At 42.4% G+C, this 25376-nt stretch overlaps 1 protein-coding gene across 6 annotated transcripts in view; it reads right to left on the minus strand.

Moving 5' to 3' along the window:
- Positions 1–25376, minus strand: part of LOC115156716 (CMP-N-acetylneuraminate-beta-1,4-galactoside alpha-2,3-sialyltransferase) — a 71801-nt gene that overhangs the window by 23756 nt on the left and 22669 nt on the right. For 3 of the 6 annotated variants that reach the window (XR_003868310.1, XM_029704328.1, XM_029704329.1), the window contains 7 exons: positions 22926–22973; positions 20835–20877; positions 19488–19580; positions 14211–14317; positions 7209–7272; positions 7033–7128; positions 6630–6816 (listed from right to left, as the gene is read on the minus strand). Coding sequence is in view for 5 of the 6 variants with exons in the window: in XM_029704328.1 (XP_029560188.1) it covers positions 6630–6816; positions 7033–7128; positions 7209–7272; positions 14211–14317; positions 19488–19580; positions 20835–20877; positions 22926–22973 (638 nt within the window). In the remaining variant the exon portion in view is untranslated. The remainder of the gene's footprint in view (positions 1–6629; positions 6817–7032; positions 7129–7208; positions 7273–14210; positions 14318–19487; positions 19581–20834; positions 20878–22925; positions 22974–25376) is intronic. The other 3 variants (XM_029704330.1, XM_029704331.1, XM_029704332.1) reach the window with 3 other exon arrangements.

The raw sequence follows: 25376 nt of genomic DNA on the forward strand, positions 1-25376 counted from the left end.
CGCACCTCCCACCCACATAAAAGAAGCAGTGAAAAACCTTCCCTTTCAAACCTGGTGAGAGAGGCATCCTGAAAGGGCCTTGCATTCCTTCCACCTGTGAGCGCCCACGCCACACAAAGGAGCCCCCGCCAGACCAAAGACATCAAAGCTCCCACAGAGCAACTGTTCAAAGTTACATACAAGTCTCCCTGTGGGCCAGACAAAAAAGGAGAGAGTACACAGGGCTTGGCTATGTGTAGGGATTAGTGTAACAGGAGTCCAAAAACATGAGTTTTCTGAAGCTTGTTTTATTTGTACAGTTACTCATGGCTTTACCGGTGTACAACCTGCCAACTGGTATTAACAAGGTGAAAATGTGAGGGGTTAAAAACATGACAGCACAAAGGGGCTTGCTAGCCGCAGTCGCTAAAGACATACAAAGTGTGTTATGTTTCCACTGCAATAGTTTAGGTCCCTTATGATGCAGTTACTCCGGTAGCAATGAAGTGACGATAATATTCAATGAACAGGATTACTTGTCTTTTGATGAGGGTTCCCAAAATGACTAAACAGAAGATTACAGTTTCCAGTCAACAGTTATCTGACTGACTACCTTGTTACCAGGGTTACAGGTTGTTTACTGAGAGAATGAATCATGTTTTGAGACCGGACCGCATCTCAGCATTCATTTCCCCCATATCATGCATAGAGAAATGCCTACTCAGGGTAATTGAATGAATGTGAATATCTGATATTAGTTGAATGTCTGGTTGAACATCTAAATGACGTTCCTTTTTATTTACCTGCCAAAGAATAAACACGTCCAAAGAGAAACTGTTTGCCGCAACAGACGGAGTGTATGCGTTCGATGCTAATCTAGCTCTAGGAGCGAATAGAGCTTCTTGGATAATCTTTCATCAACAGGAATTCACAACAATGATGGGCCTCATTTGTCAAGCAAGCAACACTTAAAAAGACACTAAGCATAATAGCGGCGCAATGACTGGAAGTCTATGGGTAACGCTAGTTAGTACTGGCTCGTTAAAACGACCTGTAACCTCATTGCCAAAATAACCCTTTAACCTCTCTAGGGTCGGCGGGACAAAATCGTCCCACCTACGTAACAGCCAGTGGAATCCTGTGGCGCGTTATTCAAATACCTTAGAAATGCTATTACTTCAATTTCTCAAACATATGACTATTTTACACCATTTTAAAGACAAGACTCTCGTTAATCTAACCACACTGTCAGATTTCAAAAAGGCTTTACAACGAAAGCAAAACATTAGATTATGTCAGCAGAGTACCCAGCCAGAAATAATCAGACACCCATTTTTCAAGCTAGCATATAATGTCACAAAAACCCAGAAGACAGCTAAATGCAGCACCAACCTTTGATGATCTTCATCAGATGACAACCCTAGGACATTATGTTATACAATACATGCATGTTTTGTTCAATCAAGTTCATATTTATATCAAAAAACAGCTTTTTACATTAGCATGTGACGTTCAGAACTAGCATACCCCCCGCAAACTCCTGGTGAATTTACAAAAAATTTACTAAATTACTCACGATAAACGTTCACAAAAAGCATAAAAATTATTTTTAGAATTATAGATACAGAACTCCTCTATGCACTCGATATGTCCGATTTTAAAATAGCTTTTCGGTGAAAGCACATTTTGCAATATTCTAAGTAGATAGCCCGGCATCACAGGGCTAGCTATTTAGACACCCAGCAAGTTTAGCCTTCACCAAACTCCGATTTACTATTAGAAAAGTTTGATTACCTTTCCTGTTCTTCGTCAGAATGCACTCCCAGGACTTCTACTTCAATAACAAATATTGGTTTGGTCCCAAATAATCCATAGTTATATCCAAACAGCGGCGTTTTGTTCGTGCATTCAAGACACTATCCGAAAGGGTAAAGAAGGGTGACGAGCACGACGCATTTCGTGACAAAAATATTCTAAATATTCCATTACCGTACTTCGAAGCATGTCAACCGCTGTTTAAAATACATTTTTATGCAATTTTTCTCGTAAAAAAGCGATAATATTCCGACCGGGAATCTGCGTTTAGGTAAAAAGACGAAAGAAAATAAAGCACGGGGTCGACTCGTGCACGCGCCTAAGCCCATTGTCCTCTGATCGGCCACTTGCCAAAAGCGCAAATGTGTTTCAGCCTGGGGCTGCCTCGATATCATTCAGCTTTTTCCCGGGCTCTGAGAGCCTATGGGAGCCGTAGGAAGTGTCACGTTACAGCAAAGATCCTCAGTCTTCAATAAACAGAGACAAGAAGAACAAGATCTTGTCAGAGGGCACTTCCTGTAAGGAATCTTCTCAGGTTTTTGCCTGCCATATGAGTTCTGTTATACTCACAGACACCATTCAAACAGTTTTAGAAACTTTAGGGTGTTTTCTATCCAAAGCCAATAATTATATGCATATTCAAGTTACTGGGCAGGAGTAGTAACCAGATTAAATCGGGTACGTTTTTTATCCGGCCGTGTCAATACTGCCCCCTACCCCCAACAGGTTAACTACTGTAATGCCTCACTTTGTGCTCAGTGGCAGTACATACAGTTGAAGTTGGAAGTATACATACACCTTAGCCAAATACATAAACTACATTTTTCACAATTCCTGACATTCACCACTGATTTTAAGAATGTGAAATGTCAGAATAATTAGTAGAGTGAATGATTTATTTCAGCTTTTATTTCTTTCCTCACATTCCCAGTGGGTCTGAAGTTTACATACACTCAATCAGCATTTCGTAGCATTGCCTTTAAAATGTTTAACTTGGGTCAAACGTTTCAGGTAGCCTTCCACAATAAGTTGGGTGAATTTTGGCCCATTTCTCCTGACAGAGCTGGTGTAACTGAGTCAGGTTTGTAGGCCTCCTTGATTGCACACACTACTTCAGTTCTGCCCACAAATGTTCTATAGGATAGAGGTCAGGGCTTTGTGATGGCGACTCCAATATCTTGACTTTGTTGTCCTTAAGTCATTTTGCCACAACTTTGGAAGTATGCTTGGGGTCATTGTCCATTTGGAAGACCCATTTGTGACCAAGCTTTAACTTCCTGGCTGATGTCTTGAGATGTTGCTTCAATATATCCACATAATTTTCCTTTCTCATGAAGCCATCTATTTTGTGAAGTGCACCAGTCGCTCCTGCAGCAAAGCACACCGACAACATGATGCTGCCACCCCTGTGCTTCACGGTTGGGATGGTATTCTTCGGCTTGCAAGCTTCCCCTTTTTCCTTCAAACATAACGATGGTCATTATGGCCAAACAGTTCTATTTGTATTTCATCAGACTAGAGGATATTTAAGCAAAAAGTATGATCTTTGTCCCCATGTGCAGTTGCAAACCGTAGTGTGGGTTTTTTATGCCGGTTTTGGAGCAGTGGCTTCTTCCTTGCTGAGCAGCCTTTCTGGTTATGTCAATATAGGACTCGTTTTACTGTGGATATAGATACTTTTGTACCTGTTTCCTCCAGCATCTTCACAAGGTCCTTTGCTGTTGTTCTGGAATTTTCGCACCAAAGTACGTTAACGTGTCGCCTTCCTGAGTGGTATGACGGCTGCGTGGTCCCATGGTGTTTATACTTGCGTACTATTGTTTGTACAGATGAACGTGGTACCTTTAGGCCTTTGGAAATTGCTCCCAAGGATGATCCAAACTGGAGGTCCACAATTTTTTCTTAGTGTCTTGGCCGATTTCTTTTGATTTTCCCATGATGTCAAGCAAAGAGGCACTGAGGTTGAAGGTAGGCCTTGACTCAAATGATGTCAATTAGCCTATCAGAAGCTTCTAAAGCCATGACATCATTTTCTGGAATATTCCAAGCTGTTTAAAGGCGCTGTCAATTTAGTGTATGTAAACTTCTGACCCACTGGAATTGTGAAACAGTGAATTATAAGTGAAATAATCTATCTGTAAACAATTGTTGGAAAAATTACTTGTGGCATGCACAAAGTAGATGTCCTAACCGACTTGCCAAAACTATAGAAAGGTTAACAAGAAATTTGTGGAGTGGTTGAAAAACAAGTTAATGACTCCAACCTAAGTGTATGTAAACTTCCAACTTCACCTGTATATCACAATGTTGAAATATTTTTTATCTAGGGAAGTCCGTTAAGAACAAAATCTTATTTACAATGACGGCCTACGCCGGCCAAACCTGGACGACGCTGGGCCAATTGTGCACCACCCGTTGGACTCCCAATCAAGGCCGGATGTGATACAGCCTGGATTCAAACCAGGGACTGTAGTGACACCTCTTGCTCTGCAATGCAGTGCCTTAGACCACTGCACCTCTCAGGAGCCAAGTGTTGTGGTTGTCAGGAATTTCTGCAGCTTCAATAAAAGGTCAGCTGCTGAATTCACATTTGCATAGGTTAGGCTATATTTTTCCACATTTTGTTGTTACACCCTTAATTTAAAATGTACATTTAGATTTTTGGGGGTATTGGCCTACCTGTAATGTCAAAGTGGAATTAAGTTTTTAATTTTTTATTCAGGCAAAGCAATCAACTTTTTTTCCTGAATACAAAATGTTATGTTTGGGGCAAATCCAATACAACACATTACTGAGTACTACTCTCCATATTTTCCAGCATAGTGGGGAGGTTTTCAGGATAAAAAAGAAACGGAATGGCGCTAAACACAAGCAAAATCCTAGAGGAAAATCTGGTTCAGTCTGTTTTCCACCAGACACTAGGAGATTAATTCACCTTTCAGCAGGACAATAACCTAAAAAAAGGCCAAATCTACATTGGAGTTTCTTACCAAGAAGACAGTGAATGTTCTGGAGTGGCAGAGTTTCAGTTTGGACTTGAATCTACAGCAAGACCTGAAAATGGTTGCCTAGCAATGATCAACAACCAATTTGACAGAGCTTGAATTTTGAAAATAATACATGGGTAAATGTTGCACAATCCAGGTGTGGAAAGCTCTTAGAACTCACCCAGAAAGACCCACAGCTGTAATTGCCACCAAATGTGCTTCTACAAAGTATTAACTCAGGGGTGTGAACACTTCTGTATTTAACTTTCAATACATTTTCAAAAATGTCTAAAAACCTATTTTTACTGTAATTATGGGGTAGTGTGTGTATATCAATGAGAAACAAATGAAGGTAATCAATTTTGAATTCAGGCTGTAAAACAAAAAAGATTGGAAGAAGTCAAGGGATATGAATACTTTCTGGAGGCACTGTACATTAGTGGCAATGTAAAAGTGTTAACCAACACCTATAGTTTGTGAGTTACATTGAGCTGCATGAAGCACGTTCGACCCAAAATAGTGAGTTGGTGTGACTGAGTTAAGTGTGTGTGTGTGCATGCATCCCAACTACAGTGCCGACATGGAAGACAGAGGACTTCTGACCAGTGATTTATTTAATGAGTGAAAGTATTCCTTTCCCTGCAGATCAAAGCCTGATCTGTGAGGAGCCAGAGATCAGATAAATGTTTTCCATGTCCGCCATTTGCACTGTCCCCGCTACTTACCAGCTGACAGTCCAGACAAATCTGCCCAATTCAAAGGCACCATGGAACAGCCACCTCTTTTATGCTTTCCCTTATTCTTATGGCCCTCTCCCTTACCCTAATTGTACCCTCTCTTTCTCACTCCCCCTCCTCCTAACCCCTCTTATCTCTCCAGAGTCTTGTATTTTGACAAATGTCACCTAGTAAAAATTCCTGCTGGTCCCTGAAAGTCACACAGCTGCGCTGGATAGGAAGTGGATCCCCCAGACGCTGGATTGCCAGATTTACCAGAAGAATCCCTTCAGAAATTTAGCAGCCCCCTATTGGGAGAAACTCAACACGGCCAAAATTGAATGCCTGACCGGCAAGTTCAACAGCAGACACAATTTTTTCCTCCATCTGGAGAGACTGCAAATGTCCTTGAATTTAGCTACCCTACCCTGACTGGTAGAGTAACTGCAGACTGACGAGAGTGCTTGTGCAAGCTCTTTCAGTGATACAGGATTGTCTGCCGTTCTCCCTGGAAGAGATAAGGAAAAGCTCATTCAGACAGGCAGACCCTCGGATTAAGAGGCCAATTCGCAGGCTGTCACTCAAGCATGGCAGTCAGTGGCTCGTCAAAAGAAAGGACAAAGGTCCTTAAATGGGAAAATCGTGTTTTATTTCTCACCAGGGCAGAATGGAAAGTGGAGAAAACATTTGCTCAGATTGAAAAACCAATAAAGCACAATTTAAACCCTGTTATTCATAATCATGAGGAAATGGGAAAGTATTGTGAGAACCCATAACCACATCCACTAAATGTCACAAGACGAGCAAATGACTGCAACAGAAGATGCACGTATATCTATGACCATAACGGCTTTTCTAAAACACCCGTAGTCACGTGGTGCCACAGAAAGCACTCAAACTATCCAAAACATCCAGTGGGATTCAAGTTTATGTGGTCGCCTTAATGTTATGACAGATGGAGAAGCAATGGAAGAGACCTAGAAAGGAGGTGGGACTGAACATTTTGCAGAAGAATGCATACTCTTTCAGGGCTGCGGAAGTGCACCCAACCACTAACAAACATGACCAACTAACTTTTTCTTAGCGGTCCAAATTAATAAAAAAGATAAGTCAGCCTTGAGGTATGCCTCACCAGTTTCTCTTTGAAGACCATTTGTCTGAGCCACTTGAAGTCCAGCGGTTTGAAGGCGGAGAAGACGAATAGCGAGTCCTTTTCGTAGCGCTCAGGCTTCTGAATGGCCCCCTCGGGGTAGGTGATGCGCATGGTGGTCTTGGTGCCCACGTCCTTGCCGAAACCAGTCACAGGAGCCTCGTTCAACCTGCGGTTAGAGAAGAAATGCTATGGGGGCGAATACATTGTGTATTGACATCATAACATAATCTGCGGCTGGCACCCAGGCTACCAAACTAATCCCAAGTCCATTAAAGTCTAACCAGTGTCAAGAGTTCAAAAGGAGAAACTGACATTCAGCAGAACTACCCTCTTTACCCTCTTAACTGGCATCATGTTGCCCTTCCATTGGACGTAGACTCACCTCACCACAATGTCGTAATCATCTATGCGCGAGCCCAAAGACTTGTTGGCCAGGATACCACCATTGCCCACAATAATGCATCTTTTACAACCAAGACTGGAAGAGAAGAACATCTGAGGGGTTAAAAAAAAGTGTGTCCTCACACGAGTGCGCTACTTAATTCCCATGGTAATTACCTGTCAAGGTCTTCAACCAAGCTATATTTATTTGTGGCAGTTAGAATATTGTCTATGATTCTTTCTGCAAAATGAAACGGGAGAGAAAGAGACAGTTTAGATATCAACTACAGTTCATTGTTGTTTGCTAGGTCACAGACAAAACCCCTCATGAAAAGGATTAATAGCTCCTCTTTAATAACAAACTGTCGAGGACTTCAACACCCAGAAAACAATGTAGCAAGCTAGGTGGTCCTTGGGAGAAGGTCTGGAGGAGAAAATGTTCCTAACCGTTTATTAAAATTACAGATAAGGAAAAGCCACAGGCCCGGTGACAGTAAAATTAGAAAACCATCAGCCCTTTAAGGACAGATGAATCCGGGTGAAACGGCACTTCAGAAAAGAAAACGCTGCCCATAAAACCCCTCAGTGAGGAATGCCGTTTTCAAACAAGCACATTCTCCCGGTTGAAGTGTGCTGTGCAAGGGCTCTCTCAGTGTGGACGCGGAGCTGGGTCTGGTGGTGTGAGATACGGGGTTGTTTAGCCATAGCGTGCATTCCTGCCATGTTCCAGAGGGTATTCTGGCGGAGTCATGACTCTGGTGTTTAAGACACATGTCTTCGCCCCCTCCCACCCCCACACAGCCCACTAGCACCTCTTGACTCTTTCCTTCTCATAGGTCTACCATAGATTGGGAGATTTATATCTAGGTTGTGTGTCCAATTTATCCAACAAGGTAATATCCAAATGAATCACTCGCTTGTATAATCACATTTCAGTTGCGTGCTGGATCCATTTGATAAACAACTGATATGAAATGTCATTAGGCTCAACCACAACCCCGTGTAGGCGTCTCCTTCGCTTCTTGCAAGAGTAATGCAGAAGGCTTTATCACCTCTAACGAGCCTCGTGATTAAACGTCACAAAATGAGCAGTGGCCCATTGTTTGGACGCGGCGTCGAAGTCTGGCATCAAGCTTCACCCCGGTCAGCATAAACAGAGGACCAGACCACACCCGACTCAATAGGGTGAAATCCCCACCCCCCCACAAAAAAAATTGGGACAGGTTTCTCAAAGAGGAGCGACATGGCGGCTAATTGTTATTAGCACGCAGGATAAACACTTCAGCCAAGTATGTCTAGGCGGCAGCTCAGATAAATGGCCGTCGTCTTGAAGTACACTTTTCTGGCAAGGAAAATCTTCAGCTGAAATGTGGAGGAGGGGTTGGAGATGTCACTGAACATGGTCTCAATGTTCTGCTACAGCGTGCTGCTGTAGTGCAGAGTTTACACAAGGTAAAGGGAGACAAGTGAGACTGGACATGAAGAAATACATACAACTATACAATGCTTATTGAATCATTAGGGATTTCCAAAGAGCATAACTGCACCCAGGCCAGAAATATCTAAACTTTATAATATAGCTATCTATTCTAGGTGTCTTTTAAAGAGAACATTACGGTCTGCTCAGTTGGTCTAGGCCAGTGGTTCCCAAACTTTTACAGTCCCATACCCCTTCAAACAGTCAACCTCCAGCTGCGTATCCCCTGTAGCACCAGGGTCAGCGCACTCTCAAATGTTTTTTTTTAACGTTTTTTTTTGCCATCATTGTAAGCCTGCCACACACACACACTATATGATACATTTACTAAAACATAAGAATGTGTGAGAGTTGTCACAACCCAGCTCATGGGAAGTGACAAAGAGCTCTTACAGGACCAGGGCACAAATAAAAATCAATAATTTTGCTCTTTAGTTAATCATCTTACATATAAAACCTTATTTGTTTATCAAAAATGTTGAATAACTTACCACAGGTTAATGAGAAGGGTGTGCTTGAAAGGATGCACATACACTACTGGTCAAAGGTTTTTGAACACCTACTCATTCAATGGTTTCTCTTTATTTTTTACTTCTACATTGTAGAATAATAGTGAAGACATCAAAACTATGAAATAACACATATGGAATCTTGTAGTAAGCAAAAAAAGTGTTAACATATCAAAATATATGTTTTTATGTTTGAGATTTTTTAAAGCTCCACCCTTTGCCTTGATGACAGCTTTGCACACTCTTGGCATTCTCTCAACCAGCTTCACCTGGAATGCTTTCCAACAGTCTTGAAGGAGTTCACACATATACTGAGCACTTGCAGGCTGCTTTTCCTTAACTCTGCGGTCCGACTCATCCCAAACCATCTCAATTTGGTTGAGGTCAGGGGATTGTGGAGGCCAGGTCATCTGATGCAGCACTCCATCCATCTCCTTGGTAAAATAGCCTTTACACAGCCTGGAGGTGTGTTGGGTCTTTGTCCAAATGATAGTCCCACTAAGAGCAAAGCAGATGGGATGGCGTTTCGCTGCAGAATGCTGTGGTAGCCATGCTGGTTAAGTGCGACTTGAATTCTAAATAAATCACAGAGAGTGTCACCAGCAATGAAGTCCCACTAAGCGCAAACCAGATGGGATGGCGTATCGCTGCAGAATGCTGTGGTAGCCATGCTGGTTAAGTGTGTCTTGAATTCTATAAAAATCACAGACAGTGTCACCAGCAAAGCACCCCCACACCATAACACCACCTCCTCCATGCTTTACGGTGGAAAATAAACATGCAGAGATCATCCGTTCACCCACACGACGTCTCACAAAGACACGGAAGTTGGAACAAAAAAATCTCCATTTGGACTCGAGACCAAAGGACGCATTTCCACCGGTCTAATGTCCATTGCTCGTGTTTCTTGGCCCAAGCAATTCTCTTCTTCTTATTGGTGTCCTTTAGTAGTGGTTCGATCAATTCGATCACAAAGGCCCGATTCACGCAGTCTCCTCTGAACAGTTGATGTTGAGACGTGTCTGTTACTTGAAATCTGAAGCATTTATTTGGGCTGCAATTTCTGAGCCTGGTAACTCTAATGAACTTACCCTCTGCAGCTTAGGTAACTCTGGGTCTTCCATTCCTGTGGTGGTCCTCATGAGAGCCAGTTTCATCATAGCGCTTGTTGGTTTTTGCGACTGCACTTGAAGAAACTTTCAAAGTTCTTGACATTTTCCATATTGACTGAACTTCATGTAATGATGGACTGTTGTTTCTCTTTGCTTATTTGAGCTGTTCTTGACATAATATGTACTTCGACTTAAAGCACACCTGCTAATTGAAATGCATTACCTCATGAAGCTGGTTGAGAGAATGCCAAGAGTGTGCAAAGCTGTCATCAAGGCAAAGGGTGGCTATTTGAAGAACCTCAAATATATTTTGATTTTAACACTTTTTTGGATACTACATGATACTACATGATTCCATACGTGTTATTTCATAGTTTTGATGTCTTCACTATTATTCTACAATGTAAAATATAGTAAAAATAGAGAAAAACCATTCAATGAGTACGTGTTCTAAAACCTTTGACCGGTAGGTTAACTCTGCAATGTTGGGTTGTATTGGAGAGAGTCAGTCTAAATCATTTTCCACACACAGTCTGTGCCTGTATTTAGTTTTCATGCTAGTGAAGGCCGAGAATCCACTCTCACATAGGTATGTGGTTGCAAAGGGCATCAGTGTCTAAACAGCGCGATTTGCCACGGCAGGATAGTCTGAGCACAGCGCAATCCAGAAATCTGGCAGTGGCTTCTGATTACATTTCCATAGAACCGCTTGTTGCAATTTCGATGAGGCTCTCTTGTTCAGATATCAATAAGTGGACTGGAGGCAGGGCATGAAAGAGATAACGAATCCAGTTGTTTGTTTGTGTCATCTGTTTCAGGAAAGTACCTGCGTAATTGCGCACCCAACTCACTCAGGTGCTTCGCTATATCACATTTGACATTGTCCTTAAGCTTGAGTTCATTTGCACACAAAAAAAAAAGTCATACAACGATGGAAAGACCTGTGTGTTGTCCTTGTTAATGCAGACAGAGAAGAGCTTCTTAATCATAGCCTCAATTTTGTCCCGCACATTGAATATAGTTGTGGAGAGCGTTCAGACAAGTGAAAATGATGGTCAGTAAAGAAAACTGTAAGCTCGTCTCCCAATTCAAAAATATATGTGTTAATACTTTGCCCTTTGATAACCAGCGAACTTCTGTAGGTTGTAAAAGCGTTACATGGTCACTGACAATATCATTGCATAGTGCAGAAAATACACGAGAGTTCAGGGGCCATGCTTTAACAAAGTTAACAATTTTCACTGTAGTGTCTAAAATCTCTTTCAAGCTGTCAGGCATTCCCTTGGCAGAAAGAGCCTCTCGGTGGATGCTGCAGTGTGCCCAAGTGGCGTCGGGAGCAAATGCTTGCACGTGCGTTACCACTCCACTATGTCACCCTGTCATGGCTTTTGCGCCATCAGTACAGATACCAACATGAGCAGTAGCTACATTTGGCTACATACGGACCGTTAGTGGAATTCCCGCAAGAGTAACGGTTAATGTGATTGGATGTTCATTATTTGACTAGGCTACCTGTATTTGACATTGTGTTATTTCGCTAAGCACTAGATGGTTCGATTTTAGTTTTGGCAGTGAAACGAGGCTACTCAGGTGAGAAAAAACCCTCACTCAAATGTATAGCCCTGTTGAGAAATATAAATGGACTGTTTGAAAATGTGACAAAAAAAATAAGTTTAAAAAACATTTTTTACAAAATATATAACATGTGAATCACATTTTTATTTGGCGTACCCCCGACGGCATTGCGCGTACCCCCCAGTTTGGAAATACCTGGTCTAGGCAATCCAAAAGCTAATACCAATATATAGGTCCAGGTGTCAAAAAGGTCTGTGTGAAAAAACTGCCCCCCCATGCTTGCTTATAGTATGATGGAGAGGCTAGAAACCACATGAAGAATGGAGCTTTCCCCTGTGTTTCTAAGTCTAGCAAACAAGGCTGCTTGGTCGCAAAAAAAAGTACAAATAAACTTTTATTTTCAAGGTTTCTATTTTTTTTTGCTCCTAATTTGGAATCCTTTGTGGAGTTCTATTCAAGGTCCACACGTATCACCTCTCCACATGAATACAGCTAAAAGGGAAACCCCACTGCAGTCACAAACCATGGAGAAAACAGAAACCAGGTGTAGCGCACTTGCCTTTGAAAACCAGGGTGTGAGTGTGGGGTAGAGGGCTCTTGCCAGAGCACAAAGGTAACATTCAGTGTACCTTTACATGCACTTCGCTCCTAAGTGTTGGAAATTGAATGATAAAGGGTAGACTGAATTCATGCTCTATCTTCCCAATTCCGATCGCATGATGTGCTCATGTTTGATTCGTAAAATGCATAGATTCTTGACGGCCTCGTCAGTGAGCTACCTAAACCCGTATTGAGATGTGACTAGGTGGAATTTTGCATGACGGTAATAACCGTTAAAATTATTGTTTTGTTTTGTTGTAAAAAGAAACATATTGGGGGGGCACATTTTCTCCCCTCTTCTGGCCACATGTGCTGACAGAAATATAATTAATTGAAAAGAATGGGCTAATGTATAGACAAGGGCAGAGTAATGTCTTAAGTGTAAAACGAATGACTCAATAATCCATGCTTTCTGGGAATGCTATTAAGTCCGGAAGTTCTGGGCGGCACTAGAAAGTTGGCTGTCAGAAATACTACAATGTAAACCTACTTTTAAACCATCTGTCTGCATATTTCAAGACATGGCATATGGGGGTGTAGTGAGATACCCGATGGATTTGCCAATTCTCTTAAAAAAAAAAATGTTTTAATACTAAAACTGTGGAAATTAATCCACCAACAATAACAAATGGGAAAATTGAAGGATTCATTTTTTAAATATTGAAAGTGCGTAGGCTACGGAGAGTAACAAAATGGTGCAGTTTCAGGCCATGTGGCGGAAAGTGATGCGGGCGCTGGTGATGAGGTGAGTGCTAGTGGGTCTGGGCAGGTGTGTTGTAGTTGATGTTTGTATGATTTTGTCGTTTGTAATGTTTATAAAATAAAATCTGACAAAAAAATAAAACAGGAGTCCCCATTCAAGTCAATGATGGCATAATGGGTGGACTGGCAGCCATTACGAGTGTACCCATAGAAGCAAAGCTATGTTGAGACAACGGGATTCTAATATCCCATAACTCTTTGCAACAATGGGACCGGCTATTCCAGTTAACAACGGCTCTGGCCTCAGATTTGTGACGACGTTGTCTTAACCTATATATGTTCGACCTATGAGCAAATTAGGAAGTCAAATATGTGCTATGATTTGTTGATTCAACTCACATTACAAAAAAGTACATTCCATTGCATGAGCCACATCTGTTAACATCATTTCAATTAACATTCTACATTTCCATGGAAATTATTACATCACAATACCAGGCAGACATTGGGATTGTACCCATGAGTATGCGTATGCCAGTCAAATTGCCAGGGTTAGAAGTTCCAAGTCTGTTCTATTCACTCTATTTCTATGTGTGCTGCTCCTGCATTTTGGTCATTCAGTCAGCTGTTCAATATCATTTTTTATTTTATTGTAATTTTATTTTCATGACGGTCTTCATCCATAACAGTGGAAAGAATGAAGACTTAAGTATTTTGATACATTTCACCTTTAGGATCGGTGTTGAAGAAAAGGCCAGAAAAGAAAAGTTTGTAGAAGTTCAGAGAAACTGAAGTGTTGTCTCACTGTCTAGATGTTGCTGTAGCAAGAAACGTCCTGTAATATCCAAGCATCCCATTCTCACCCTCGACCCTTTGCCCCAACCCAGGCAAAAAGGCACAGTCAGTGGCAGTGTGTGTAACCATCAGAGAGCATGACAGGAGCAGCGTGAGATCAACCCAAGTAGGCCAGGAGGGATGTTCTGCCAGCTCTATCACCAAGCGTGAAGATGCGCTAACTGGCCCGTGGTGATAAGGATGGTAGAGCTCTGGCACCCTCTTCTCTTTAGCTTACATATCCAGCCCAAATCATCATCTATACACAGTTCCAAAACCACCATGACAAGTTAATGACATATCCATTGCCATCAATGAGATACATGGGATAATCAAATCTGTCTAACGTTATACACACAATTTGTCGTACCTTGTGTTTTGAATCCAAATGGAGGCAAGTAATTGCAGACTTTGGCCAGCCGCCTGAAGTTCCGGTCGAGAAACATGGGAGCTGGCTTCATGAACCTGTGAGAAGAACAGTAGAAAGAAAAACAGGAGAGATTACTGTAAAACTTCAATAAATAGCCTGGCGTTTCAATCGCTGAAGAAAAACGGCACTTATTAGAGACGTGCTCCTATTTGAGTCTTGCGTCTATTTACTTAAAATGCACACAGCTTTTGCTCAATAAAATGTTGAAAAGACTACCACAATATTTATTGTGACCCGTATAACTTGTATAAACATAACAACAAATCCATCGCAGATCAGATGTGCAAAGACTAGGCTGCATATCATACACCTGATTTTGCGCTTCAGCACCATGGAAAAAAAATGATTAGGGACGGGGGACGCAACGGCTAGCAACAATGACAGAATCAAAAAATACATGTTTAATGGACATGACTGTGGGAATATCAGAGCTGTGTCCATTGTAACCTCGTCAATAATTATTTTAAACCCAGCATTTATTTGAAAACTTGTTTATTTGCTGAAATGTGTGCCCGGCTATTAAAAAGGGCCAGGCGGCCATTTGAGACTGCATTTAATTGAAATAATATAAAACTTGTAAAACAGTTCGTCTGTCCACTCATGAGAAGTCCAGCATGACTCAAGTTAACCAAAATAGGCCTACTGTGTTGCGATGTCCTCTCATTTCTAGATGCAGAGTTCAACAGTGAGCCCTTTCCTGCTCCAGATAATGTTCAGTGAGAGATTCACCATAGATCGATTGCTGTGTTCATCAAGTTGAATTGAGACTTGCCAATGAGCAACAGAGTTTACCTGATAACCCAATACACAGGTGAGTGAGTTATCAAGCAGAGTACGTGGGTCTGGGGGTGCACAACCCTGATGTCTCTCTGGACACTAACTTAGAAGCTGACAGTTTTTCTAAAAGCGTTTCTTCCTCCCTAAGAAACCCGTGGCCCCCACTTAACTCTACCGTGACCCTAGGGCTCTGGTGTTAATTCCCCGCCAGGAGTTAAAGACACTGGGCCGTAAGAGGAGACGCTTGTTCCACTCAATCTAACCGCGTCATCCCACTTCTCCACTCCCCCGTTCACCGAACCCATCCCGTGCACACAGGGTGCAAAATGGGTTGACTCAAGGAAGAAGGGAAAAATAGAGAACAAGTCTGCTACATGTACTCTTATCGACAATGTTTCTTCCCAGGAAAAGGCCGAAACCACGTATACACAGTCTGGGTATACGTGTCCTGGCGATGTATTGATGTCAGTGTTAATCTGTCCCAGACGATTTGGGAAGGGATGTTTCAAGGAAATGTCTTACTGAAGTAGGCAGTGTTGATTGGTAAATGTTTGCAGAAACAGCCGGCGCACGAACAAAGTGCTCCAACGCCAACCACTATTTGATAAAGCACTCCTTTTAAATCAAAAAAGAGCCACTTCCCCTGGTCAGGCCTCAGACCCGGGCTGTACGTGCTGCTTCTGGAAGTGTGGCCGGACGATGGATGTCTGTTTTTATGACCCGCTGTCTCGCTGGGGAAAGAACCAGTGTCCTCGTTTAACAAGCCCGCGCCTCCAACGCTCCACTTTTACAGCTCGCACTTAAGGTACTCACAACACGGTCGCAGATTGGGGTTTAAACAAGGGTATTACTGGTCCTAGGACGGTTTATATGTCAGAAGTGATTCTTGTGGAGAAATTCATTGTATGATTAGAAGCTCTTTTGAAAAATGTGGTTGTGGTAGAAAAGTCATCTGAGATTAGATTTAGGTGATTCTAGTCATAAAAATGTGTATGGATAAACATGACATTCTATACTATATTGTAAGCCCATTTTAAGTACTTACAAGGAAAAATCTTTTTGCATCCTATGAAAACTTACACAGCATAGAGGACCAATGTGAGAGCGAGTGTTAGTGTGTGAGACTACTAGTTCGCTGTGATTACACAGTAAGGCCCCCGTGGTGTTTACACTGACAGCAACAAGACATTCTCTACAACTCACACAGGCCTGGGACGCAAAACCACAACAACATCTGGAGGAGGAACTCAGGCTGACTTCACTAGGCTAACCCCCAGGGGAGCTGCGTCTACATCCACGGGTTGTCTTAACCAACCACTAGTTACAGCTGGCTGCCCACAGTGCACCCAGTCAAGCTGGCTACTAACACCAAAGGAATCCGATACCGCTATCAGGTCACCAAACTTCACATCCAAATAATCGTGTCTGAACTCAATGGGCAAACATGGTTTACAAGAGGAGCCACTTGTCCTCGTCATCCAAACTCCTTAATTGCACTTGATGCACCAAGAAAGAAAGAGTAACAGTTATGTCTGGCTCTCTCTCCACACATCACCTGACAGAAACAGACGGGCAAAGACCCTTGCCAAAACAAACCGTGACTCATTAACGTGTGGCTTCAGGGGCCGAGCCGGGCATTAAATAACTGTCAAGAGTATCCTAGCCTATGGATGGACAGACAGGGGATAGTTTGCTTGCCTTAAAGAGAGAGTGCTCCCAAAACAGGAGGCCCAGGCACATTGTGCTCATTTCCTCTCACTGGGGGCCATATTTTCATAACCGCGCCGCCCAAGTTCACCGCCAACACTTGATTTAGAGCTCCAATACAAACAGTTTGGCGTGAGGGGAGGGGAAGCGTTGAAAATAAATTGGATTCCACTGGGCAGGGCCTTTTGGAAGAGGACAAACATGGAGGATGGAGATGATTAGGGAGGGATCTCAAATTCAGGAGGTTAAGGGATCTGGCCAAGTAAATAACCATCAGTTGTTTTTACTACAGACTAAATTAATTTATGCCAAAAATGTAATTTGCCAAAAAGAAAATGTTGGCTACATCTTTACATGCATTATTAACCAATTTGGCCATGAGAGACCAAAGACGGGATTCAGATCTGGCATTCAGAGCTGGGGTTGCCACTCCTCTATGAGAGTGGCCTGACATGGAAAAGTGGCCAAGAAGAGGTAGCCGTTTACAGACATACAGTGCCTTTAGAAAGCATTCACACCCCATGACTTTTTCATCAACAACAAAAAATGTTGTACATTTAAAATTGATTAAATTGAGATTTTGTGTCACTGACACTTTGTATTCAGGACAAGAAGTTATGTTTGGGGCAAATCCAATACAACTCATTACTGAGTAACAGCATCGTGGTATGGGTAAGCTTGTAATCGTTAAGGACTAGAGAGATAAAAAATAAACAGAATGGAGTTAAGCACTGGCCAAATTCTAGAGGAAAACCTGGTTCAGTCTGCTTTCCACTGGACACTGGGAGATGAATTTGCCTTTCAGCAGAACAATAACTTAAAACAAGGCCAAATATACACTGGAGTTGCTCATCAAGACCACATTGAATGTTACTGAGTGGCTAAGTTAAAGTTTAAACTTATATCGGCTTGAAAATCTATGGGAAGACCTGAAAATAGTTGTCTAGCAATGATCAATAACCAACTTGACAGAGGAAGAATTTTAAAAATAATAATGTGCTAATATTAAACAATCCAGGTGTGCAAAGCTCTTAGAGACATACCCAGAAAGACTCACAGCTGCAATCGCTGCCAAAGGTGTATTGAATCATGGGTGTGAATGTTAAAGAAATGTGTGGTATTATGCGTAGATGGGTGAGAAAAAATTATATTTAATCAATTTTGAATTCTGGCTATAACAGTTTTTGAGAGAAAAAAAAAAGTCAAGCGGTTTGGCATCTGTGTTTGTACATGTCATGTACGACCAATCACGTTTTGCTTTCCCCCATCACACATGACAAACCTCAAACTCTAGGACATCTAACAGATATACCCAACTGTCACTCTAAGCCATTAATAGTGCTAATTGAACTGTGTGGGACTGAAGTGAACGTGGTAGTAATCAATGCGGTCCCAAGCAGGTGCTCTCTGTTAAAGGGAACTCTGAAAATGTGTGGCTGATTAGAGGAAGTGGTTGGGAGACATCGTTAACACACAGCCTCCTAGTTGGGAGGGCAGTTCCCAACGTACCTCTTCCAAGTAAGCCCTTTTCCCTCAAGTCATAATAATCATAAGCCTATTTGTGTAACACGCCTAAACGGCCCCTTTTGGTTTCCGTACAAAAATCTATTATCCACACAAAAATGCCAGTAATTTCTGTTCAGAAAGTAAAACAACACACAGAATACAAGAAATTTCAGGATATCTTTAATAAAGCTGTCACAGTCATTGCTGGTCTAAGCGAATATGAGCATTATGAGACACTATTAGCCATCTTTTCGCAGACTAAGCATCAACACAACCTCATCGTATGTTAAGATGGAGTCACCATCTTCCACATTTAGGAGCAGCTGAGTAAAATGCCTTGGGAAAATCTTCTGCTATGTGGAAAATGTCCCTCTATTGGTCATAGCTGATGAGCCCTCATGGAATAATGACCTATGGCTGGAGAGAAGGGTGGAGGGATGGCATCAAAGGCCCAGTGACATCACGGAGGGCCGTCAAGTGTTCCGCGGATTGTGTTTGAAGGAGGAAGTGAGTCATGCCCTCCTGGACAGGAAGTCGGTACCCCTCTGACAATAAGCCTCTGAGGCACCGCTGGCAACCATTTCAAATGGGGGTAGGATGAGGGGTTACGCTCTCCCAACAGAGATGCTTTTGTGTTCTGAGGGCTGACGAGGAAATGGTATGAAGTTTGTGGTGAGGAAATGAATGAATGAAACATGACTGAAACCTAAAAGATTGTGTGGAAATGTGGGGCTTTTATGTTACGAGTTGTTCCCCATAGGCCATGCTGGCTGGAGTAATGACATAACGTCTCCAGGGGAGCGTCTCAATAGTCTAGAGTGGCTGCCTTTCCTCATCTCTCCATCTTCATCTGCACTGAGCTGAAAAATGGCATATGCCTACTGTGAATTTGCCTTCATCTTACATGTTTTTAAAAAAATGGTTTAACCTTTATTTAACTAGGCAAGTCAGTTAAGAACAAATTCTTATTTACAATGACGGCCTAGGAACAGTGGGTTAACTGCCTTGTTCAGAGGCAGAACGACAGATTTCTACCTTGTCAGCTCGGGGATTTGATCTAGCAACCTTTCGGTTACTGGCCCAACGCTACCTGCCACTCCAAGTTTTTAAGTCAGTGCAAAGTACAAAAGGGGTGGAGACAAGGAGAGGAAGCCTCTTTAAGACTCTTGAGATGCACCAAATGACTTTAATCAAACCCTGAAGAGAGAACAGAAGGAGTTTGCTCACTTTGGATAGATGGCGGTCATCTTGGCCGCTGCGTAGCCCGGCTTGCAAACTCCTTCGCTGAGGTTGCCATACTTGTACGCCAACTCCGCTGGCCTGTAAGTGGCGCCAAGAGGGGAGGATAAAGGGGATTAGATGAGACTGAGAACAACGTGACCTGATAACAAGCAGTGTTTGCACTTCTACACATAATCCAATTTAGACAAAGATCTCCCTGGAAGATAGAACTAAAAACAGTTTGATATGTCCCCTTAAGCCCACCCTATGCTGGTCCTGTACAATTTAAAAAGGTAAAGTAGGGACTAAGAAGCTCAAGTTCAAGCCAGCCCCTTGAATCTCCTCCTCACTGCAATCATACTCATTAATGACCTGCTATATGGCATGAGACAAGTTCAAATAAACAGGGGGAAAGGAGGGAGGTCCCAGCGTTATGGGAGGCCTATCTGTCACACACCGAGTCAGTGTTGATAAGATGGGGGGGTATGGCAGGGTGGAGGAGGGGTGTGGATGGACAGCCTGTAGCTGGAGAGGACTGGGGTCTCTTGATGACGTGCTATCTTTGCTAGGTCAGAGAGAGTGATCAGAATTGGTGACCACTGCTGTAGGCAGTTGTATTAGCAGCCCCAGATAAGAACCAGCATAACCCCTGTCCTGAAGTTGTGCTTATAGTGTGAATGTATGGTGAGGACAGATATGTCCTCTGGGAGGCCGGAGTGGTGATGAGAATATGGCATGTGAGTTAAGGGACGAGGGACTGAGGCCTCCTATGAAAGTTTACAGTGGGAGTGCAACACACACGCACATACATAGATGAGCTCTCACGCCAACAAAATACAATTACTCAAGTTTGCATATAAGCCAGAACCCACACCTCCATTTAAACCATCAAACAAACCTTGACACTCATTAGCCATATAGAGATTCATATGGCCATTACAATTCGACCCAGCACACCTGCTTGGTGTCAAATTGGCTAAAATAATCCCAATGAATGTTTATTTGAATGGACTGATGGATGTGAGATTAATAAGTCACAAGTTCAATGTCACATTTGATTAATTATCCCATTGATTTCATCTATTGGGCTACGTGTCATCTAAGACTCAGAGTCTATCTAAGAATACATCTAATATTCAGGACACCATCTCCAGTTCAGTTTCTGATTTGTTTTTGTTCAAACTGAATACAGCCCATTCTTATGAGGGGAGACGTCTTGGTTATAGCTAAGCCCATTCCTAAAAAAAATTGCCTCGGACAACCAGCTACAACAATCAATTGGAGATGAGTAACCAAACCCTATTGGTTTAAAATGATAAAATTGTACTTTCCCAAAAAAGTCATTTTACTTACAACTGTCCATCCAGCTTCAGCAGAAAGCCCTGCTTATCAAACACTAGAAAGAGAGAAAACTGAAATGAACATACAGGAGTCAAAATGGCTTGTGAACTAGGACTCGTCCCATACACGGGAGACAGAGAGATCATCCATCCTCATGTTGAATGTAGTTGTACATCTCTCGCCAAGTAAACAGCCTGTGCATTTTCATAAAGAAAAGAAACAAAAGCAAAACACTTGGTTGAAAGCATTAGGATTAGAGAGAGTTTTTTTTGCGGCCGGTCAAACAAGCGGGGGCGTTAAGGAAAGCCAGCCAAAAACATCCCCGCCGAGGTTCAAGTCCAAATGATAAGTTAAAAACAGCAGTTGTGTTTCACCTATGGAGGATCGTGTGGGGTCGGTCCATAGGTGCCGTTTCAAGCGTAGTCGGCGTTTAGGCTTTTTCAGTAGAGGGGGAAAGAAGCACAAGCCAAATGTGCCTTTAAAAAGATCTACCTGCTGTTTTTCCCTGAGACAAGAGAAAACTGTTAACAGCTTAGTAATAGCGTGTCCTTCAACATGGAAATTAATTCCGCAAGACAGTTATTTGAATTCCACTTCAGTCCGTTTGTGTACACATGTATCCATCATTGTGACCTGGACGTGACTCGGCATGACGGCAATCTACGAGGCATGCTGACTTAGTTTATATGTCATTCTGTCAAACCGTTAGGTCAACAGAATGCCCCAGGTCTCTGGAACCAACTGTTACTGAAGTATTGACATTTTGCCATGTTTCTGAAATACAGCAAAGACTTACAGTACATTACTAGTGAATCTCTAAAAGCTACACTGTTCCTCAATTATCCATATCTTTACCATTACTTACAACTGAACAGCATCTTCTAATGAAGTCAGTAAATACTATAGGCTATATCTGTGATGCAATAAACATGAAAGGACAGCCATTTCAAAAACATGCCTGTTACATAAATGACACCTCATCAAAACAATACAATTAGCAATTGGGGAGAAAAGGGCGAAAGGGAAGCAGTTCTCACCACTCCTGTGGTTGTGCTACGCCTTCAGAGGGATGCTAGAGGAGAGAAAGAGAGAGAGGAACGGGTGGATGGGGCCATGGGTTTTAATGTAGCGGCTATGAGTGTTTGTCAGTGGAAGGAAGCGCGTTGTAGCCTGAGCTGAGCGGAGAAAGCAGCGGGACCCTGCCTGTACAGCACAAACCTTGGCCACTGAAACCACCAAGCGCCAGATGCCTTCAGACTCTGTGTTGCCCCCTAACCTTTACTTTATGCCCCTTTTCCATGACTGATTCAGAGGCACTATTCTGGTGATCAACAGAGGGCGCTGTTGAATCATATTTAATACAAGCGACATGAATAATTGAGCTGTGCTTTATTTGCTCCATCCACATTGGGTTTGGGGATATGTGGTCAAAGTCGAGAGGAGTCTACGTGCAGCTCAGTTGTGCTCTTTTTGGATCCGGCCGGCTGAAACTCACCCACTCACCCGTGTCTGCGGTCCATCCAATGTCTAGGGTAAACGTGGTTGTTGACTGGGTTCAAAAGGTTGGAGAGAGATGGTGCCACATTTGCCTGTAAAACAAATTTCTCGCTCGCCATCCCATCTCAATAGGACGCCTTTCAAAAACAGTTTGGGAGCATGTCCAGTAGCCCTTTCCAGAGAAAAGGGTGCCAAGTGTGGGGCCTTTGTAAAAACAGTGGGCAGCGACACAGAGCCCTGCAGGGAGTCTGGCCATGCACGATGTTGGGAGGCGACACAGTCCAATAACGATGAGCAGCAACTATCAAATGAAAAACTGTCCTACTCTGTAATACCGTCTATCAAAGACCAGATTTACTGATCGTTTCATCTTCCCCTGCTTGCCTTTCAATACCACGACATGTTCCATGTAAGCATTTTACTTTCTAATTGGGATGATGTCGACTGCAGAGAAGCTCTATTGGCACGAAACAAAAGAAGTGTGAACTTTTTAGAGATGAGGAATCCCCCCCAAACATGGCTGCTGAGGTATAATATGCTTTTCAGGAGGCACTTGGAAGTGTATTGTTGAAGAGGGGTGAGAGGAAAGGGGGGAAAGGTTTGTACCTGAGCCTACTATTTGTCCCACGGTGAGACCAATGTCCGCTTCCAACTCTGAAACACAAGAGGGTCAGATAGACCCAGTCGGTGGGGGTTACCATGGCAAACAGTGTCCGCAGCCAAGGAGGAAGGAGGAGGAGGAGGAGAGGTTAGTGACATTAGTACCCAAAGTTTTTATATATACACAACCTTTGAAACGTTTGAGGTCACTTAGAAATGTCCTTGTTTTTTAAAGAAAAGCACAGTTTGCTCTGTCCTGTGAAGGGAGTAGAACACAGCCTGTACGAGATCTTCAGTTTCTGGGCAATTTCTCGCATGGAATAGCCTTCATTTCTCAGAACAGAGAAAGGTCTTTGTTTCTGGCCATTTTGAGCCTGTAAATCGAACCCACAAATGCTGATGCTCCAGATACTCAACTAGTGTAAAGAAGGCCTGTTTTATTGCTTCTGTAATCAGGACAACAGTTTTCAGCTGTGCTAACATAATTGCAAAAGGGTTTTCTAATGATCAATTAGCCTTTTAAAATTATAAACTTGGATTAGCTAACACAACGTGCCATTGGAACACAGGAGTGATGGTTACTGATAATGCGTCTCTGTACGCCTATGTAGATATTCCATTAAAAATCAGCCGTTTCCAGCTACAATAGTCATTTACAACATTATCAATGTCTACACTGTATTTCTGACCAATTTGATGTTATTTTAAAAATGGACAAAAAAAATTGCTTTTCTTCCAAAACAAAGACATTTCTAAGTGACCCCAAACTTTTGAACGGTAGTGTGTGTGTATATATATATATATATATATGAAATGCACCTTCCCGGTTATTTTAGTGTTTGTTATTGTGGTTTCTGAACGCAAAGACCACAGTAAAGAGTGAATGAGTACATTCTCTTCAGAAAAACACAAGGCTTTTGTTGTAGTGTTAGCAGAGAGTTGTTGATGTTCCAACGTGAGCCCCTAAGCATCCCGGTTGCGCCACTTTCCCACTGTCATCCAATGAAAGAGGGCTAGCGCCTCTACCTGTGGTGCTTTGACCTTTAGACTGGAATATTATAGTGGGCTCAGAATCAATCTCTGCAAATAAAATGGGTTAGAGGACATCAGAGGAGCCAGAATGGCAGCTCACTCGTGCCATCGCCAGTGAGCTGTTGGAGCAACTGAGACCAAGAGGGCTCGACAGGAAAAGGAAGAGTAGGCCTGGGAGACAGAGCAGATAAACAAGCACAGAGACGGATAGAAAACAAATGAACAGAGACACAGCCACACACAGCTTGGGCTCAAAGTGACCATATTGTTTTTTTTGCCCTACAAAATATTCTCAAGACAGAGGAGACTACTCCTAAAGTCCATGTGACTTTCAGGCAGGTTGGACTGGCCCATTACAGAGGGCTTATAAATGTAACCATTGCCTATCAGGCCATGTAAAACTGTTTAACTTAATTAACTGCGGACCAACCCTGACCTTTGAATCCCCCTGCCCTGTTTATGAGGGTTTGTCATCTTTAGCAGTTGGCAACAGGTCCACATTGCCTTTCCACTTCCCCTTACAGATTTGTCTTTTTAATTTATATTTCAAAGAGATAAATATGGCGAACTCTTGCATACCGAGGATCAGGTTCAAACAGAACCATCCCATGTCTTCACAAGCAACAAAATATTCCTCTATCAAAATAAGCAGAGGACAGCTGTCGTGTTCTTTTATTCAACTGCTGATGATTAAGCACAACCAACAGACCTCTGCTGAACAATGAGACGGGAGTCATGAATTGTATTCTGTTTGATCATTAAAGCAAAGCAGGAGGCATGGCTATTCTAGGCAGGCAAACCCTGGGTTTTGTTTGGTACTAGCCTAGTATTTAAGTGGAGACTGCACCAAAAACAGCCATACTAGGGATGTAACGATTCACCGGTACGCAATTCAAATGTTTAAGATGCATCGGTCCGCAGACCCCAAACCGAACCAAATTAACCATGCATCGGTCAAAAAAATAAATCTATTTATTGAAACGTTAAGAATCCGCAATTCCCTTTATACAGTGCCAACAAAAAGTATTCACACCCCTTGACTTTTTCCACATTTTGTTGTGTTACAGCCTGAGTTTAAAATTGATTAAATGTAGATGTTTAGGTCAGTGACAAAACACAATACCCCATAATGTCAGTGGAATGTTATTTATTTTTTATTTTTTTTGCAAATTAATTTTAAAAAATGAAGTCTGAAATGTCTTGAGTCAAAAAGTATTCAACTCCTACGCAAGCCTAAATAGGATCGAGAGTAAAACATTTGCTTAACAAGTCACAAAGTAAGTTGCATGGACTCTGTGCAATAATAATGATTTTTGAATAACTACATCTCTGTAGCCCACTGGTCCCTCAGTCGAGCAGTGAATTTCAAACAGATTTAACCACAGACCGAGGAGGTTTACCAATGCCTCTCAAAGGGCACTTTTT

Source organism: Salmo trutta, chromosome 21, assembly GCF_901001165.1.
Source record: "Salmo trutta chromosome 21, fSalTru1.1, whole genome shotgun sequence".
In the NCBI taxonomy this organism is placed as follows: Eukaryota; Metazoa; Chordata; class Actinopteri; order Salmoniformes; family Salmonidae; genus Salmo; species Salmo trutta.